The 21733-nt window shown below is 39.2% G+C and overlaps 1 protein-coding gene across 8 annotated transcripts in view; it reads right to left on the reverse strand.

The window, feature by feature from the left end:
- phf14 (PHD finger protein 14) overlaps positions 1-21733 on the reverse strand; it is a 112591-nt gene that overhangs the window by 34041 nt on the left and 56817 nt on the right. For 4 of the 8 annotated variants that reach the window (XM_084378999.1, XM_084378998.1, XM_084378997.1 and 1 more), the window contains exons 15-16: positions 14719-14781; positions 11236-11357 (exon numbers count right to left, since the gene is read on the reverse strand). In XM_084378999.1, coding sequence (XP_084235125.1) covers positions 11236-11357; positions 14719-14781 — 185 coding nt within the window. Of the gene's footprint in view, positions 1-6824; positions 9117-10718; positions 10821-11235; positions 11358-14718; positions 14782-21050; positions 21121-21733 lie in introns of those variants that run through there. The other 4 variants (XM_084379003.1, XM_084379002.1, XM_084379001.1 and 1 more) reach the window with 3 other exon arrangements.

Here is a 21733-nt window from a genome sequence, read left to right on the forward strand (position 1 = left end):
TTGGAGGTGAGTGGTGGTGGAGGGGACATGATTGATTGCTTTTGTCTGCTACACGTGTTGCTCTCAGTTTGGTATTTGTGTCCACTTTCATCTTGTATTTAATCTCTGTGTGAAGTTCTAATTTCCCCTCCTCCCCTCCAGTGTCACCCCTGGGACCAGTCCTCACCAAGCTGGGCTGATGGCCCACACATCTAAGCTGGCTTCATTTGATCTCATCCACCTCTTCAAAATCGCTGTCACAGTTCTGTCCAGGTCTCATAAAGACAAAGAGACATTACTTGAGGAACTGCAAAGAGCCTCCATTCATCCACATAGCCTGGAGAAATATTCAGTGACTTATCACCACAACTTATCACCACAACTAGCATCATGATCACACTGATGAGATCATGATGCTATATTAAATTGAGTCACTTATATATCTTAATGTGAAAAGGTGCACAGTGCCAAGCTGAGTAAATAAACAACGACGTTACACTCCACTGTGTTTTCAGTCATTCACGCTGCTGGTCTAATCACCAGCTTGAGTCTGGTTCAACTTTTACGCCGGCTGTGTTGTTTTTTTTTAAAAAATCCCCTGCGGCCTGCACCATTGCAGCCAGGACGCTCTACCCTTATCTAAAATGAATAGTAGGACCTGTGTTTTTGCTGCACATCGGATTTGGTTTGAATGCAGCCTTAGTCTTAAAAAATGGGGCGAGATAATTCAAGGTAGATGAAGTATATCAAAAGCAGGGGAAAGCAACACATCTTACTCCTTATTTCCTGACGGAACTGGTTACAATTTCAAAAGGAGTAGTAATAACTCCAAGCAAAAGGATTTTCTGTGTTATTGCTTAAGGTTTTTGTGTTGTAGTGTCTGACAGAATAACCCTATTGACCCTATATACAGACATACATAATGTTACACAAATAAAGTTTACACATTATGTCTGATAAGGGTTAGGGCTATATTTATTATTATACGTGTGGAATTCTCAATGGCAGTTGGTCAGCACAAAGCATGCTGTGTCCTGTAAATAACACTATAAAGATACCAACACAAAAGCAATTAAATAAAGCCTACCCAACTCCTGCCAGGGTTCCAAACTCATTTTTTAGACTGGTTGCACTATATATTATGTAAATGATTGTAAACAGGGAAAAAGTTGGAAATACATTTTTTTCTTCATTTAAATCACATGCAAAAAGAAATCACAAGAATCTTAGTTGTTTAAAAAAATAAACCTCTGGCCCCAGGCTAAATCTCAGGTGCCGTAGTGCGACCAATGAAAATGTTTAGTCGCAACTGGCAGATTGTTGAGTGCATATGCAACCAAAATAGTTGCACTGTGGAGCCCTGCTTTCAAAAGCGGTAGTAACCCTGACCATGACCCACCCCCATCATTGTGGGCATATGACAGCTATGAGATACAGTAATGGTAAGTGGTAAAATTCAGTGAAACAGGAGCACAAGTTGTGTAGAGATAGAAGTCAGCAAAATGGATCTCCAAAAAGTTTTCTAAAATCAGTGAAATAAAGTACTGCTCACATCAGACCAAGTCAAAGGCTCAGTATGCTTTAAAGGAAGTGCTTGTTGGATAGTAAACAGTTTAATCGACTTGTCCCAACTTTCAGTTAATGGAATTGGGCTGGTTGCATCTGACAAATTTGTAACTTTTTGAAACTGAAAATCAGAGTCCAAAAATCAATCCGCCTACTTCCAGTCGTGATAGGCCAGGTACAAGAGAGCAGAGAGCTTCTCTCTGATGCTCTTTGTTACTTTTCATAACCATTTCCATCACTATTCATATGTGCAACCAAGTGCAAGACCATAAATGTCTGTTTAGGACTGTACCAAAGTGTGTACCTTTACACCAATTTGAAGGATTATCACATCTCAAACCTGTCTCCAACGACAGGTATTAAAAACAGTTTTGCCTTCAGAGATGTTTGACAACAGGTGATAACGACTAGAGCCAGATCGATACTGGATTTTTAAAAATTATTTAAAGTTTAAGAAGAAACTTATGTGCACATTACTGGGAAACAATAGTTATAAATTAAAAAAAGCATCTTTTTCAGCATTTAGTGTTGTAAAAAACATATACGCCGATACCAATATATCTGTGATAGGCCAATATCAGCTGATAATATGACCAGCTGACCAATATAAAGGTTGGGTTCTAATAACAACAAGCTTGTTTCAAGCATACTCCAGCCTTAAATGTACAGTATGTATTTTTGTGTAAAAATGTTAGATATTTTATCTTAAATACTGACCCACCTTTGTCACTGTGGCCAAATGTAAGAATTAGGCTATAATGGCAAATGCTAAAACGAGTTTTACCAAGGCAGCAAACTGATTCTGTAGATTTACAGCAATACAGACATAAAGTGTGTTAACATTAGCAACAATAAGCTACTGGTCCAACCAGACTAAAGTCTAACAACAAAACCTCTTAGTGTATTGAATTTAGAAAGTCCAAGTTTTGTTCTTTTAAAATCAGCTTTACAATAGTGACATAGTCTTGCTTTAGGTGGTAAAATATCAGTTAAATGTGAGTAACTGTGAACTTGTTAAGAGCATAAGCATTTTGCCCATTTTGATTAGCTTCTCTGTGACTAAACCCCTTGAGAAGTAGCTCTCTTGAAAGGCATCAGGTCCCATGTTGTTCTTTCCTTATCAAAACCAAACCAGATGACTAAAACAATGACAAAAATCAAACACAGAAATGAAGCACTGAGCTAAAAAACTTTAATGATGAGACACAGAACCTGGGGGGTTATTGATGCTTGTTGCTTCTCAGCTGCTTTGTATCCACAGTCTTGGGTCCATGTATTGACAGTGGGTTTGTAGCCTCGAAAACTTCTTTTCTTTGCAGCAGCCCTGGTGTCTGAGCCCAAGTGACTGAAACAAGGCAGTGAATTTATCACAAGTGGGCAATGCAATTATCTTGGGAGTGGCCACGTGACAGAAATCAATATGACACAAAGCGCTCCGCCATTGACTCTCATCCAAGACAAAGTGCGCTGGTGTCTTTCCATAGAAAGGAGTGGATTATTGGACTTTGTGAACCTCCAACTTTTTTGATTTACTGTTGGGTCACTGCATCATTATAAAAGAGCCATTGTTTTACAAGACGGGGAAGTAATGAATAGACTGCTGAAGTCGCACCTATGGAGAAGGCCAAGTCAGAGTAGCTGCCTTTATTAGCTCATCTAGACACAACTCATTCACAGCCGGGATGGAAGGGAAGGGGAGTGATCTCTACGGCCCTCACCTGGTGCTTTGTACGTGTCTGAAGTCTCTCTTTTTTTCCAGCAGGGGGCCCCAGTGAACTGGGTGCAACCACGGAGAAGAGTTGATTTCAGGAGCAGGTCTCTGTGCTCACCTCTGCAGGACATACTGGAGCTTTGGAGCATCTGACCCAGCCAGAATCTCAGGTCTACTCAAGCGCCACCTCGCTACGTAAATTCCATGAGTGATACAAGCAGCTTGTAGCACACTTCAACTCCATTAAAAACAAGTATATTGACGAGGTAATCAATTAAGATATAAGGCACCCACAGGGCTCTACAGTTCATATTCGGTGTGTAATGATGAAAAAAATGGGCTAGGAGGCAACACAGTGCCGTTTAAAGATGATAAGACAGAAAGCAGTTAAGGAGGAGAGCGTGTACCTCAGGAAGCATTTGAGCGCACCCACACTGTGGCAGAATCAGTTGGATAAAGAGACGGGGGAAGAAGCTGAAGAGTAATAGATTTTAGCTGCTTGGCCACACTTCCCACACAGCCCCAGTCCCAGCTCTTGTGTTTTCTGTTTTAATAGGGGGGAAAAAGGGTGAAGTCAGCAAAAACAAAATGCCGCCATTAAATCATCTCTCCGGATCCGGTGTCAGAGCAGTAATGGGAAATGCACTCATCATCGGAAAGGTTACTGCTTTCCAGAACCTCCCTGCTAGCTTTTCTCTCTCTTTATCCCTCGGCCCCTCCCCATCCTGTGGCTACTGGCCTCAGTCTCATCCTCCTAAAGAGAAACCAGCTGTAGCAGAGCTCATCTCTGGTTTGTCGGCTGCTGGTTGGTCCCCAAAGACCCTGGGGTCGAGGATGAGGGATTGGGGCAGCTACAGTTCGCCACGGTGAGTTGGTTCTATCTCACAGAGATGCCACCGTGTTGAAAACCAAAATGTCTCTCTTTCAGTCTGTCTCCCACAATTTTTTAAAGAACAAAGGCTGTCAATCAACCTGCAGACAAAGTGCCTTTTGTTTTAGTGTGTTCCAAATTTTTTTGTTGGCTTTTTACATGACTAGGGACAGCAGTATCAGCTCCATCTGTCAAAAACTGCTCCACAACGAAATCCTAACAATATGACAAAAATCCTTTATAATAAATGGTACATTTATCATTGATTAAACTTTAGTTTACCGTTATTTCACTTTAACCATCAATGAAATATGTATAAACCATTTACAATTGTTCACTGTAAAGTTACAACTGATGTCTATATTGCTTTAAATTTAAATGGTTAATAAATACTGTGTAGGTCATATTCAAACATTATTTGGATGGCCATTATAGTCGCATTGATGTTTATACACTTTTACAATTGACAAATAAATGGTTCCTAAAAAAAAATCATTGTTTGGTAACAGTGAAATAACTATTAACTGAAGTTGAACTATAAATTTACCATTTATTAATGATGGATATCAAAAAAAATTCTTAAGCACGATCCACTTACTGGAATTTCCCCAGGGTTTTCAGCCATACCTTCCGGCCTCCATCAGCAGATTGTTCACTTGTTCTGTTCTTGATGACAACTGAGAAAACTATCAAGTATTTTTTTTTTGTCAAATGGTGTTTCTGAAGTCAGTAATGAAGCTAAAAACTCAAGTACTGCCAATGACGTGGGTCCGATGTGGTTGATTCATGATCCAGTGGCCCTCCTTACCTTTTTTCTTACCCCACCATCAAGCCCCATCAAGGTTAGACCCAGACCAGACCAACAAATATTAGCTAACAATAGGTGTATTGACATATATGTAGGATATATGACAAAAACATTGCTGTACAGAAAGAGCAACATGTTTGAGTCTTCAGCAGCATTGTTCATCATCCAGAAAGCACGCAAGTTTATATTTACACTAATTGTTAAAGACCCAAATTTAAAGGATTTTTATGTTATGTAAAAAATATCATTTCGACGAGACATCGTTCGATCAACATCTAGTTGCCAGGCTTTGATTAAATTTACTGAGCGAAGTCTTGCTCTCAAGAGGATGAGCCATTTACATTTTGGACAATATGTGACACTTTTGTCTAGCGCTGACCTCAGGCCAAGATGTAAATTTCAGACACATCTTATTAAATGACATTAAGCTGCAAACTGCAATGAAATTGTCCGACTATATTCATGCTCCTGAGAAGATTAACCCCACTGTATTTGTGTTCAATGGCCAATGACTAATCAACTGGTTTGTCAGCGGGATTACATAAAAGCTATTTAACTGATTTCTCTGAAAACTTGGACTGGGACGAGCCCCTAATAGACCCCATTAACTTCTGGTGTGGATACAGAAAAAGGGACGAATCAGGGAATTTTCTGTCACTTTCTTTAGCATTGGGAGCTTTTCGACATTTTTGTGTCTAATAATTTCTCAGGGAATAATGCATGGATATTGATGAAGAAAATCTGACAGATTTAGGTGCTAGTATCTATGAGTGAGTACAATTTGAGATTAAATTATGGTTAGGCAGTTATGGGTGCTTATCGAGGGGCTATCAAGTTTAATATTGGATTAGGTTTGATTAAATTATAGGGAACTGTTGGGCTGTGGCTGAGGTATACGCTCTACTGCATGCAATTCTAGTTATTTCATAAAAAATCTTCAGTGTGGTTCAACTCTGATATGATGTGCTTTAGGTTACCATTCTCTAAATGTTTTTTAGGACGTCTTGGTTATTTTTTAGATGTGCACATTTTTCTATACCTAGGGAACAAAATTAGAAGTGTCACTTTAATTCTCCTTGTGTTTTTTTTTCTCCCCACCTCAACTTGCTTGCATGTGTCCTTCAAAAACACTTCAAAGATAGAACAGCTTTTTTACTGGTAGCCTGCACTTATCCAGTATGCATGAACAGTCATCTGCCTGGTACCAGACGTAACTGCAATAGAGTCTGGTTTATTTTCTTTTTTAAGAGATCTGTTATGATTTGTTTGGGAAGAGGGTTTACTGGGGACATATTAGAGAAACTGAACAATGCAACAAACTGAATTCTGTTTTTCTTTTTTTGTTTATCGTTGAATCACTGATGGATGGTATTTTTTGTTGAACTCTGAAATCTTTACGTTCTGTGAATATAATTTGAACTTGACTAATTGCAAGGACATTAAACCAATCTTTACAGATCCAGATGCAAAGGTCTAACAATGCCATAGCCAGTCAGTGCTGAAAAAAATGCTGTTGAATTAAATTGTGGATTTGGATTATTGTGACATCCCTATATGGCATGGAAATGTACAAAAGTTATGGTCAAGATATTGGCAATCAGCAGCTTCAATACTGTGCACAAAGACATTTAGCTGTGTTTTAAAAAGTCGATGCTGATCAAACCTTGTCAGTTACTGCGGTAAAAGAATTCAACAGATCAGTGTCGACTCTACTGTATGTGGGCTGAGAAGCAACATTTCGTCTGAGCCCCCCACCCCCCAACAAGAAGGCCACTTCCCAGGTGATAAATCACAGATGACAGAGGGCATTACACGCACAAACGGACCGCCGCTGCCGTACCTTTACAACAATTAATTAGCTGGCTGACACTCATTTATCACTGCGTCAATAAGGTGAAAAAGTCAAGAGTTTATTAAAGCTCTGCTGAATTTTCAAGAGCTATGGGCTAGAGGCTGAGACACTTCACATACACAACAGCAGCCACATTCACATTCTTACTTCATACAGTATCACAGTAATACACTATACAGTACACAATTAATCAGAAACAGTCCCTTCAACGCATGTCTGTAAACAAATGTTTGGCAACTCAAAGAAAATATGGTAGTCACTGTAAGACTACACCACAAATCAGAGCTAAACTCTGTTCACAACACAAGTTTATGATATATAATCAAGTATGTAGGCACAAAAAGAAAAGACATGTATGTTTGACCTCTGCAATAAATACTGTACACACTGTCACACTACATAGTTACCTGGCATTCAAATTCTACAAGACCACATCACTTATTTTCAGTTTTAAATTACTGTACAGTTCTAAAAGTAAGTAGATATAGCCATGCATTGTTGAAGTGACATGCTGTCTTTGAGACTGAGTATGAGTGATAGGAAAGGACTGATCAGGTCACCAAGTCATACTACACTGAGATCTCCCCTCTAAAGACAAACCCAGCGTGGTGCTGATTCTGGACACACTGCAGGGAGACAAAAAGCAGGGAACTGCGTGGGCTTGACTGCTCCCAAAAGCATGCATATAGGACCCTGGATAGGTAACAGAGTGACATATGAGGGCAGAATGTGACACTTGTCATGAGCCCTGACAGAGCAGCAAGCAGCTGTTGTTTTGACAGCACTGACTATGGTCCATCAGGGACACAGAGACAAAGCCGGGCTTCTTTCTGAGGACATGGCAGTTTCACTGTCACTTCAAGATATGAAGACAGACGAAGACTTCTAAATGCTTTGAAACACTAGAGACAGTTGGACTAATATTTAAGTGCTATTACTGCTAACTACACTAGATTGTTTCTACTACAGATGCTTTATGGTAGCATCACTTACTGCTACACTTGATACATATGAAACAGTAAGCTCTTCTATATACAACACAGACTTTTCTTAACTCTGGTCCTCCATTTACTTAGAAAACACAACATTCACATCTGGGAAGTTCAAGTGCATCCTAAATGAACAGAATTCGCACTGAAATGCTCAGGGTGATTGGGTGGTAGATGATTCAATCAATAATACTGATTGGTACTGATGGGAAGTCATATGGGGACAACAGAGCAGAGCACCAGACTAGTACCAATGAAAAAAAATAGTTGATCTACAAGAATTAACATATATGTTGGATGCAGGTGAGCCCCTAAAGGCATGGAGAGGAATTATTCGAGATAGGGTCCAAAGTCAGTGGATGTAAAAATCAACTGAGCACGGCAGTTTTCTGCCTTTTATAGCAGCTTGAGTGTTTTGGTGTGTTTAAACACTGCAATAAACGAGCATAGAGTCTTACACTTATTTATTACAGAGGGAAGCTCAGCTACCATGTGAGCAGTCCAGAGGCTTGTAAGCTTTGGACAAACTTATTATTCTCAACAGCCGCATTTGAACACAATCTTAAAGATTCCATGGGTGCTTGAGCTATCTACAAAGTTTACTCTTCATTGAAATCTGTGGATGGCAATCTATGTGTCAATAGTGGGTATACCGTCCTATCAAACCAGTTTGATTTGATTTACTTCATAGCTGACAGATCCCTCCGTGTCCAACATCCTGTTTCTAAAGGAAATACATTACATTAATAATGCTATCTCTAACCCCAACACATTACTAACCTTAACCCTAAGTACACCATTTCATGGACTCAATGTCATGCAAATTAAATCTGGAACAGTTGCATCCATCATTTGGCTTGATGGTAAGCTCTCCAGTCATTCTATTCTTGTTTGTGTTTAAGGCTACCTAATTAGTGCAACAGAGGTGTTGTGTTAATGGGCCAAAATGGTTTAATACTCAATAATAATTCATCAATAATTGTATGAACACACAACGTTTTCTTTCTTGGTCAAAACTTTGTAGATAAAGACAATTGCATAGGTGCAACTGGTGCCACAATTGTTTAATTGTGGAGTGTAAAGACAGCTAAGAGTCCAACATTAAATAAAGAATTTGGGCTCCAACAACACTCTAGAAAGTTCCACCCAATTTTCGTTGGACAGTTGTTGGTCCAGTTTGGTTCAGAGGTGGTTGCGGGGCAGCATGGCGGTCTCGTTCTTCAGCCTGACTCGAGCGCCTTTCTTCAAACGCCTCAATCTGCCTCTCTCTGTCTCTAAGCCAATGGTCATCTGGCCCGAGTTTTTATGGGAGGTGAGGTGGCTGCCCCGGCTCTCAAAACCTGTGCAATGCAAAGATAGAAAGAGTCAGGGCAGCACACCTCACACCCCGACCAGCATCCCTTACAACTTCACACTTACTCAAGAGCATGACAAATAAAACACAAACGCTTTGTTTTTTTCAAGTGTTGGACTTTTTCTTACATCCACTTCCATGATACTGCTCTTACCGTGGACATCGCATCATTTTTTTAAGAGCAGCACAGGATGCCACTGCATACACGTAAATAGAAAAGTATAACGTTTCTTGATGCTTCCTGTCTAGACAAACTTCAGTGTAATGTTGTGAATAAAGGCAAAAGAGTGGGTAAAAAAAATGTGGGTATGGTTGGTGATGACCTTTCTGATCTTATTTTCAGTGTTTTGCACATTTGACTAGTCTTATCAGTACAACAGTCATGCCATAATCACTACTCTGCTGTTTTAAGTTCTACATAATTATTTTAAATCTACTTGCTGTTTTTCATATCGCTGTTGAAGGATAAAAACGGCAAAGTCAATGGAATGCAACACTTTCTGTACGTGTATTGCATTAAATGCCTACTAAGAAAGGGAGGGATTTAAGGTTGCAACAACTATGTTCTTCATTGATCAACCTGCCAGTTATTTTTCAATTTATTGATTAAAACATTAGAAGATAAATTATCTAAATAGTTGGTGGCCCAAAGTAGTTAAGAGAACTTGGGATCATTGTAAAAAAACAAAAACAAACAAACATTAAGGAACATCAAAAAATCATCCAAATAAACAAAAACACTTATTTCACCTGTTCATATATCATAAACTCAGGAGAGAAAACAATTAAGATCAGACTTGGGTCAGAAAATGGGTCATTAGAATTGTTTTTCTCGCAGCCTGTCTGGGCTTCTGTATAGTACTATTTCACATCTTAACATACAAGACAATATGTGTTACCTTTTGGCCCGTGGTCCACCATTAATTTTAAACTTTGACACACTGGGGAAGGATTATATTCTTTATATTTATGGAATTAGAAACATCTGTGCAGGAGCTGCTGACTTCCATTGATAGCAGTTTAACAGCTATCGAAAAAAACAGCAAAGTAGAAGCTGGTGGAATAAAGTAGTGAATGACCATTGTATTTCTTGCCTTACTCAACAGAGTGGCAAGACTCTGTTGTTATAGTAATGGAATCAGTGCTGTAGAATGTGCATTAGTCAGAATGTATCAAGACAACAGGTAAAGATGAAGGAAGTGTGGATGTTTGCATCAACAGCAAATGAAAGCAGGAGCAGATGTGAAGGAGAGAGGGGAATGAGAGATGTCCTGTTAAAATGACAAAACTTGCTTAAAAACATGGAATAAATGCTCAATGCCTGTCTTGAATAAGTTTGTCAGTTTCAAGGCTTCATTCCACTATTTGAGATGTAGGCTTCTGTAAATAATTGGTAGAATGTAAAAAGATGTAGAAGGGTGTCACGCTCAAAATAGTAAACACTGAACTGTTTTAACATAACAATTCAAAAAGCCAGAAACTGGTTTAGGTTACAATGAGCCAATGACACTTTTGGAGAGCCAATATTAAATTCATGAAGGAAATTCTGGTGACAATGGAGAATTCCTTTTACAGTTATCACATGACAATGTGCTGACCTGGTGGCTGCTGTGATCTAGGTTTATATTTTCTCACAGAATACCAATGTCAAAGAAGAATCCTGCTGATTAGGAGCCTGACACCTGAAATCCTATGAAAGGAGCAGAATAAATTGTGCTATTCATTATGCCTTAATGAACTGTGCAAATGTATGTGGCAGGTCAATATAGGGGGCCTATGGAGAAGATACCCTCAGCCCCCTCATTCTGCAGAGCCGAGGCGGCCAGGCCCTAATGAAGACTGAACTTTAATCATCAGGAGGATATGGCTTCCTCACGAGACCAACACACATGTGTGCGTGGGCGCACACACACACAGAGCATGTTTAATAACCCCCCGCTCTCTCTCTGAGCCACACACACACACACACACACACACACACACACACACACACACACACACACACACACACACACACACACACACACACACACACACACACACACACACACACACACACACACACACACACACACACACACTCACACACACACAGGTTCCCTCACCTCACAAGGTTTTCGTTGTCACCCGGTCCTTTGCAGGTTGTACACTCAGTCCTTGTGTCATCTGCTTTGGGTTTTTTCTGCATTGCAGACTGCCGTTGTCGGCGTTCCCGTGGCAGTGGTTCCTATGGAAACACAGCTGATTAGAATCGAGAGCTGTATGGGCACTTGGTGCTGGTTGGATTGTATAAAGGAATGAAATGTTAAACTGGAGAGAGATGGAGAAAACATTACAGCAATTTTTTTTCTGAATACAATTATTGAAAGTGACTGTCTTCAGTTGACATTTCTGAACTTAAAGCAAATATGCATACAATTTGTTTGCATATTGCAGATAGATTAAGGTCATAAAAAACTATGTTAATAAAAAAAAGTCACTCCCAAAGAGAATTTACACATTCGGAAGTTAGCCGGCTCGGTCAGCAGGAGTCTCTCGTGCGCACAGTCTATGGGCCGTACAATGTGGAAGCTATGTGGAAGAGCCCCAGCCAAAAGTTGAGCGTTTTTGGGTTCATGAGCCACTGAGCAGCTTTCACAGGAATAAATGGGGCTCTGCCTCCAAGGATGTGTCCAGTAGTAATAGGTCCATGCATAGAGCATGTGCACTAGAGATTTCCACTGACCAAGCTAACTTCGGATTAAGCACCCAGCTAACTTGAATTGGAATAAAGTTATTAAATCGTGCAGCTCTTCTAAGCTTTCCAAATTTTATTGGAATGGCACAAATTAGCGATAGTGAAATGAGTCATTTCCCGGGGTTTGTAACACTCAAAACAAACTAGTGGTTCAAAGATATCGTCGCCCATATGGACATATAACATATAATAGAGTTTCAGAGGAAGACAACACAATTGAAATACATGTTCCTCAAGGTTTCCGAGAGGAGGAAAAAAGTCTCTGTTATAACACAACAAATATTTTACATCACTTAAAAAGTTGTCATCGCCACGAGTGTATTAAAGGGGTACAGAGCAGCAGCAGCTAGCTTTAACACACTAAAAAAGATGAGTTCTCCACTCCACACTAGTGTCTATTCAACAGGCATGGTCTATAGAAATCAAAGTATGTTTTACGTTTTTCAATGTATTTTACTAGAAAAAGTATATGAACATCTGATAATACAGAACCGTTCTTTGTTTTTGTGGCTAATAGTGATGTCAAAATGATCACATTTTATCGGCTATTGGTTGCAAGAGGCATGTAATTATCAGTTAATGGTATCAGTTGAAAAAAATCCATATTGTGCATCCCTGATAAACACGTTTCATTTAATATAAATCCTTAACAATAAAAGCCCCCCATAAGTTTGTTGTTTGAGAGCTTTTTTTCTAAAGTTGTAAAACCAGGAAATGTTGGCCTTTTACCAGCAATAACTTAATCCACACGAATCCTGAAATAAAAGGAAAGAAAATAAAGCAGATTTTTGAAAGTCCAAACAGAGACACAGGAGAGAAACTAAACTTCAAACCACAGAGACTCAGATAGAAGCAACAAAAGTACTGAGGGCTGAAGACGAGGACTTTTAAAAACGCTTTTCTCTCTGGTCTCAGTATCAATATTAAAACACAGGATTGTTTGAGGGGGTTCGCAACCCGCTCAAAGGTGGGTCCGGAGCACTCTACTCCGCTCCAGAGATGGTCCATCTCAGCCACGGCTCAGCACAATTTGGCACAGTTAAACTGGTAATACAACCGCACATCAGCGCTGCACAGTTTGACTCAGGGCCAAAAGTGCCACAGATAAGCCCCATTAGTTTTCCTGGATCAGATCTCTTGTCAAGAGAGACAGAGTTGACAAGAGTGAGTGATCAATCCCATATCTGTGTGTTAACTACAGAGCTGGAGTCAGGACATGGTCAGCCTAGCGTACAGACTAGTAGCAGGGAGAAGCAGCTAGTCTGGATCTCTCCAAAACTCAAAACTACACTAACATCTCAACAGGTCAGCAATTAACACATTATCTGTGTTTTCCATCTAATTGTCAGGTGATGGACACAGACATTGAAGCATAGGACTCCGAAGGACAAGAAACAAAAGAACCGAGTTTGTCATGCAAAGGTGAAGGTACTACTAATTGATACATTTTCAAATATGGGAGTATGGCCTTCTCCAGGAGCCACCAATGTAAGAATGTGTGAGAAAGTGTGCATACTTGTGTTGAAAAGCGTTTTAAGTAGTCAGAAAAACTAGAAAAGTGCTGTATAAAGGCAGAGCAATTTCCATTTAAAGTAAGGTCTCTCATCAATAACAAATCACATACTGCTTCATCTGGTATACGGTGGTCTACCACTGTATTCGTGGTTGCACTTATTTATTCATTTGAATGTTTAGTAATCATAAGTTGTGGGCGTAGTCATATATGATGGAGTTGACTACTGTATGCAGTATAATGGTCACTGATAAAATGTCAAGAACTTAGCAACAACCTCGAGAATCATTTTCCCTTTTTTAAGAGTGGTGCCCAGAGGTAAATTTAATGCAAGTTACTCAGTATAATTCTGATTATTTCTTACAGCCAAAGTTGACTGAAATCATTCTACTTCATCTTTGCATCAATTTGTGTTAACAATGCATTTTTTGGTTGTACGTGGGAAGGCCTTATACATCTTATTCCTTACACAGAGCTAACTCGCCCGAGTGAGAGGCTTATTAACCAAGTTCCGTCAAAAATAATCAGTTGATGTCCAGTCAAAGCTAGACTAACACCTCCTGGCTCCAGCTCTGTAGTTAACATAACACCTTTTTTTCACTCTTGTAAAGAATGCAAAAAAGGGAATTTCACAAAATGTTGACTTATTTTTCTCTGCTGGAGCCAGCCAGATTTCTGAGTCTGTGAATCCATTGACATAAAGTAATCAAGTGTCTTAATTATTTATCAAGTAAATACAACAAACATTGCTTTGCACAGCTTCATATCGAAAGCAAAAGTTGCATGCTTTCTCAATAAATGTGACACTTCAGCTATCTTGAAACTGAATCTCTGAAATTTCATATTATTTTTTGACATTTATTACACTAAATAATTAATACATCAAAATTAATGAAGGATTAATGATTAAACCACAGAAAATAAGCAAGTTAAAAAAGTTATTACCGCCCTTCTACTGACTAAAAACATATAATAATGCCCCTAGTTACCAGGGCTTAGGAGGGTAGCAGCTCTGTAGGTCAGGTTGAGGCAGGTTTCTTTTTGAATTTCATATTCTGATTATTACATTACTCCCCCACAATACTGTAATGATTTCTCTGACTTGGTATATAAAAAGCCCTGTAGTAATAAAAACACATTTACTAAGATGTCTGAGGTTGATGAAATCCATTTACTGATACCTTACTTTTCATAAAAGGGTCAATATTGTTAGATATACACAATATGGTAAGTTGGTAAGAGCAAAGCTGAACTGGTGCATACAGACTTGGAATATGTCAGTAGCATGTAAGCTGGAACAACAGCAGTAGTTTTCTGTAGAATAATTATGTGACAAACCTCAATTTTATCTTCTCGATCCTCACAGATGGGAACTCTCTTCCTCTTCTGCCCCCTGGTTCTCTGCAAAACGAAAACATTTCACTCTTAAGCAGTGGTCAAAAACAAAGCACTACAATTCTTCAGTGAAATCTTTTTTTCTTCGCACTTTCTTCTGAGTGGGATTTGAGGCCAGGTTTTGAGGGCTCTAATAGCCTATTAAAAAGGACAGTTGTTGTACATCAGTCACAGTCATTACTAGTATAGATGCAATACAACATCATGATGTAGCATAAAGGGACTCACAAACTCAGGTTCATTTTGCAACACTGTAGTTGTAAAATGATAGTTAAAATTATATCTAATTTTCATCATACAGACCAAACAGAATGACAACTACAAACCAACTACCAAACACACATACACCACATTCAAAAACAACAATATCAAAAGACAACAACCACAGAAAGCCAGACCAGTAAGAGATATACACACCAAGTTTCAGCCTAAACAAGACATATGACAAGGAATGTCCCACCCGCATATCACATAGGGCCTTCTACTAAGATCAGGGAGACTTAAAATGTCTATTGTCTTTTCAAGATGTATCCCTGAGACAAGTTCCCAAATCCATCTTAAAAAGTATCTTTTTATAAAGATGTATTTGAGATGATATATGTCTGCTGAGCCTAGTGGCCAGCATCTGTGCTACAACTCTCTAGTCATTGTTTAAGGGTTGTATACACCAGCGGATCTGAGGCATCCCTACCTTTTTGAAGTATTAGACAAATATTATCCATAAAGGATTATGGAAAAAATGTGTTAACAGTGGAACGTTTAATCATTCTTGACAACAAGGGGGCGATATAATCACAGTAGGTCTGATAAAACTGCACCAAACCCATCCGAGCCTGCCGCCTTACCGCTAGGAAGTTATTTAATTGCCCCTTTAATTTCTCTAATAGTGAAATTGGAATCCAGATCACATTTAGCAGATTCACTGATTTTAGGTAAATCAACAGAATCCAGGAATTTCTCTATATCATCAACTGTTGCAGTACAGTTAGAAGGATATAACTGTTCATAGAGATCTCTTAAATAGTTATTTATATCTTGGTTAAGATTTCCCCAGATGAACACTTGATTTTGAAAATAGACCTACTTCCTGTGCACCCTGCAACAGCGTGGCCAACAACTTGTCATTCAATTCAAATTGCTTTTGTCTCATCTTAATTATTTGCTTATTGACCTTTCATGGTTCTTTTCACGTTCGTTCGAAGCTTCATCTGCGATCATTTTGCCTCTTACTACAGCTTTAAATGATTCCCGCAAAAAAGAATTGAAACAGCACCATTATCATTAACTGATGAAAAATCGTCCATAGCTGCTTTCATAAAATCCTGAAAATTAATATCTTGCACATTTTGCAAGACCTTACAGATTTTCTAGACCGAATGGCGACCACCCCTAGCTATGGTTGAGAATGTGGATTGACAAATATTTGAAAACCAATTTGACCCGAGTCTGACAATAAAAGGTTAGCGTACCCACTTAGAGCTGTTCCTGCCTTTGCAAACACATAGGTCCTATATAGCACAAAAAACAGGCTTGAAAACTTTGAGAGAGATTTGGAACATTCCCCATTCTGGCACAAACAACATATCCCAACTACCCTTTTATTCATGTGTTTGGTCTCATTTGCTGACCTCTCTCCTGGAAGTTATAGTAACAGGTAACCAAATGAAATGCACCAAGTTGCAGATTTCTCTAGGTTTGAATATTGTTGGTAACACTTGGGATAATGTACACAACTCAACAAAATATATAACAAAGTTCCCGTCATTTTTAGACATTTTAATGTAGAAATCTTACATGTATATCTTTAAGAACCCCAGACTTCATTGCGCCCCACCCCTGAGACCAAACCTACATCGTTGGTAGAAAGAAATAGAAGGGAAAAGCTGAATTAACTTTTGTTCACAAGAAAGTTGAGTGACAAACTCAGACACATTAAAGATGTGGTTAAGATTATGAGGGTTCAATGCTGATCAGTTCAGTGCCCCTCTGTGTCCTAACCACTAATCTCTTCATTTCAACACAAGCAGGCAGCCTGACTGACAGCACTACTGCTGTGGCACTAAATATGACTGCTTTACATGGCAGGACACCGGTCACATTCCTTCACATTCTGTCTATGGAAGTCAAAAAGGCTGGATAGATGTTTAGCAACACTCCCATATACTACACTGCTCTGAAGTGTGTTTTCTCTTTGCAGAAGACTGAACCAAGCATGAAAGAAAAAAGAATCAAACATCTTCTTGTTGCTAGCAAGCGAGCGTCAGAGCTGTTGGGGAGGGTTTAAAAGGGGAAGAAAAATCGACAACATATTTAAACAGATTGTGAAAACAATTCCATCTGTCGCCTTTGGCTCGCTACCACTCGCCAGATGGAGCACTTATCATTAAGAATGCTAACTGCAAGAAGCTGCCAATTGGCTCATATAGACCTTCACTATCTCTCCTGTGACTGCTCTGCCAAACAAAAGGCCTGACATTATTTAGTTATTTTTGCATTAAAGTAGTGTCTTGTTAAGTAATCTATAAGGCCAGGGGGGGGGCAGAGTGCAGTTCAATAGCTGGTTCAGCTAAAAACACTCAGCCACACAGCATAGCTAATCTCAGGCTCTGCTCAGGTGAGGAAATTAAAACTGCAGGCAGTTTATAAATCCCAGGCAAAATCAATCTTTTAATTAAGTACATCAGTGCATCTTTAACAAGCATGAATCATTTCACACAGGATTAGAGAAATTAACAGAGCATAGGAAGTGGTAGTTACCAGATATATTAACTTAATTCTCATAATTTCCAACTGATTAATGGCATATGTTCATATGGGACGTTTTAGTATTAACACTGTGGTGATAGGGGGCTGCAGTAAATCATAACCCGTTAAGAGGAGTATTTTGTAGTACCACCTGCAGGTAGCCTCTCCAAACCTGAATTTCCCTTTAAATATTAATACAAAGTACATAAAATCATTTGCTCCCTTGTTCTTTTTTGCATATATATTTTTTTCTTTTTTGCATATTTATTTTTTTCTTTTGAAAAACTTTGCATGTCTTTGCATGATTTTGCACAGCCCATCTCAAACACTCATGTATCCAGACTGAGTGTGCTATGGAGCATTAATTTTACAGCTGCCACATTACATACATGTTAAATCAAATGGAGCTCACAGGTTGACTTTAAAGGTTTTCCTCCAGTTGGCACTACCAACTACAGGCCATGAATAACAACCACAAGACTCTCAGCTTCATCAAAGTGGCATTGGTCCATGTTAGCCCTTTTGGCCAAATGTAAATGTGTGTATGTGCGCACACACGCTCCGTCCCTACATAAGAACTACCCAACACCCACATACACTCTGCAGCCTCGGAGGCCAGCAGGAGGTCGATTAGCCAGTCCTGATAAATTGTAACATGGCTTTAGAGAAGTGCCAGTGCCTGGGTGCCCTGGTAAAAGCATTAAAAATGCAAAGCAGGGTCCTTTTAGAATCTGCCATTGCAGGCCTTGCATTTGAAGATAAATGCTGCACTGAAGTGCCTTGGCCTAGTGGCTGTGGCTGTGAGAAAAATCAGAAAGCTGCTTAATCCCTGAGAGCTCCAGCAGGGTCTTCGGCACATGTCTGGGTCCTGGTTTCCAAACTTGAACAGAAAAACACATTAACCCAGACTGCCACTGTGCTCTAACACTCCACTATTTCCCCTCTAAAACAGATATAGTGCAGGGAGGGGAGAAGTGGTTGAGACACTCCTCCTTTCCTTTGTTCATTTCTCTATTTGTAACAGAGACTGTAGTCAGGAGCAGCTTCAGTGGAATTGACTCTGCTGTGAACGTCCACAGTCACAAGAGGAAAGTTCCCTCCAGTCCCAGGTGAGTGGCACAGGGTCACATATTGACAGTGGAGGAAAAAAAGGGAAGTGAAAGACAAGCCCAGCCCCCCCTTCCTCACCACCGAGCTGTCAGATATCAATCTGGAGTGCTTCTTGAGGGAGCAGGGAAGCTGCTCTGTATCGCAGGATCAGAGCATGGTCGGTACAGATAAGTCAGATCCAGTGAGGGATGGAGAGAGGGTTCTGTCCCCTCTCACAGCTGACACAAAATGTTACACTGTCGCTCTTCTATGGTCACAGAAAGAAGTCAAAGGGAAACAGCCACAAGATTTATGGCAACGCTGACACAACATTGACTTCACCAACTGTGTGAACATCTTCTTCTGTCATTGGTTCTCAACATCTGAACATCAATTTCGGCTGTTAATAGTAATAATACACATCTGTTGTTTTTAGTTTTCTCATCATCATGCTGTATTAGGTCATATTTTGGGTTTTGCCCACTATTGAAAACATTCTGGGTCAAAATAAAAGAAAAAAGATATCATTAAAAGCCTCTTGTGTTTGTATGTATGATTTTACTTGGTAAAGTTCCAACAATACTCAGTTTAAGAATAAAAATCCACAGAAAGTTTTGAGGATGTGCGTTAACTTATGTAAATTATAATTCAAAGAAAACCATATCTGTGCATGCAGGGCCGGACAGTAAAAATTCTGCGTCGATGCAGAGATAGAGCATAATGGAGAGTTTGCAGCTTGTATTGATTGTCTGCCCTCAGCTGGACAATAGAGTTGTAAAGTTACATTGCAACGTCAATGACACGTTTGAATTGTAACTTTCCTCATGTTTGGGAGATAAGGGAAGGAGGCAAAGAGTTTTGAAAGTGGACATATTCGTTTTTATGTACTTGCTGGGAAACATGAACTGCACAAGACACAGAGCCGAGCTAATCAGCCTAGAATTGATGAGGCACTGTCAACTTCACCATCCAATCCCAAGACAGGTATGTGCAGCAGAGTCATGTTTGTGGTGTTTTCCACGTTCAGTAAGGTGCCCTGTTTTAGAGCTGCTATGTGAAAATAATATATTTGTAGATAACAGTACATTTTTAATGCACTGCAGATGTATTTATGTTTTGTTTTTGTAATATTTATTTAGTGAGGTGGGTCACACAGATACTGGTATTAAAAGATACAGCATTCATATTGTAGACGGTTCTAGCATGATTTTTAAGGACTTTCTAAATAAATGGGGAATTCAAATGATTGAAAAAGTAGCCATGTGCAGCAATGTTGAAAATTGAGAATGCCATGCATTGAGTTGCATTAAGAGACATCGAGCATCGCTTTGCATTCAAATCATTGGCAGCTGAATCGTGAGGCCAGTGAAGATTCAAATTTCTACTGGAAGGACATGGAAATAATTTCACCTAGTATACTTAAAAAAAAAATATATAATTTTTTAAAAGAAAAGTTAGCTCTGGACAAATTTCTCATGTTCAAATTCATCTCAAATTTTCCCAATTCTCCATGCTATTAGCAAGTACAAAGAGCATTTTTGAATCTGGCTCTGCCCAGGGCCCCATGTCCCTGGCTTTTTATTCTGATAAGAAAGTGGCGACAACACAGCAGAGTGCGGGGATGAAAAAAGTGCTGAACATGGGGTTTTAACCGAGACCAGCTAGGTAGCTAACTTAACGCTACGTTAGCTGAGGGTTGGCTTGATAGCTGTTGACAAGGGTAAAATGTGTAGAGTGATAAAAGGACAATAGTCAGTGTCTGACTGATCTGCTCCCACAAAAACTGTTCTGTCTGTACTATGATAGTTTCTGGCCTAAACACCTGTGAAAACAAGATGCTTCCCCCTGTCGGATGAACAGTTAAGTTTTCTGAATCACAAGCTGATGATCAATATGCTAACATTAACGTCTAACTTGACAGTATCAGATGCTATGCCTCACTCCTCATCACGGGGCTTATCAGCGTCTTAGCATTTTTATTATGACTTAGCAAGGAAACTATCAGTAAATCTATACATTTTTTTCTGTGAATGCTCTCTAGTGGACAGAATGTATAACAACCACATGTTGATAGTGGCATTGGCAATGCATAAGCCTGTGTATACAGTGTAGAAGTACATAGTGCATATTGATAATAATAAATAAATAAATACATTTGAGCTTTAATTCAAATATAATTCAATATTAAAAATAATAAGGAATGAAAACTGAACGGGATTTTAGATGAAGATTGACAGCACTAGACCTGTCCTTTAACTTCTTAATAAGTCTGGACTGACATTTAAATGCACTTGCCTTCTAGAGATTTCATCTTAATGAAAAGTGCACAAATCAATAATTTTTTCATACGTTTTTTTTCTAAGTTAGAAAATCCACATCACGTCGTGCAGTGAATGCAGACATCAATGCTTTAATTCTGCGGAGGCCTGATGCTTCATTACCTGACTGAGCTGTAGGCTGAGACTCTAGCCTGTTGAGTCGGAGCTTCTGCTTCTTCATACTTCTGTAGGCCTATTTTAAAAAAAACCTGTGAACTACTAGACTGCCCTGCAGATACAATGCAAACCAAATTAAAGTCTTGCTTTTTTTACAAGAATTTGTGAGGAGTGTGTGACAGAAGACTGATTTTAAGACTTCCCTCTAGGAAGCCTTTTGTTTCAAATTATTTCCCCAGGCTCTTTCCTTCCTGCTCTTGTTTCTTGCTTCTTATCAAATGAAGTGATGATACAACAAACAGTAACAATCATTTTCTCATTTGTGTGGATTGGATGCATCCTGCCTCAGTTCCATCAAGAGGAGTCTGTTTATTGTTCCACTGACTTTTATATTTTAACAAAAGTGCTTTTGATTACAATTTTTTATTTTGTGCTCCTGGGAACACTAACATTATCACCTTGTGCAACTTTGTGAAGCCTTAAGGAGAGCATGAGATTAATGAGAACTCAAGTTAATTATTTGAGATCAATACAGATCAACCAATAAGCCAACACTGAAATCAGCTACACTCTAATTAGAGTGGAGGACGAGTTGAGCATACAAATCTGTCATTATAGCCGTAACAAGACAAGTTTTTGTTTTCAGGATGAAATACATTTCTGATCACATTTTATATTTCCAGTGTGCT

Source organism: Pagrus pagrus, assembly GCF_965226575.1.
Source record: "Pagrus pagrus genome assembly, chromosome: 17".
NCBI classification, from domain to species: domain Eukaryota; kingdom Metazoa; phylum Chordata; class Actinopteri; order Spariformes; family Sparidae; genus Pagrus; species Pagrus pagrus.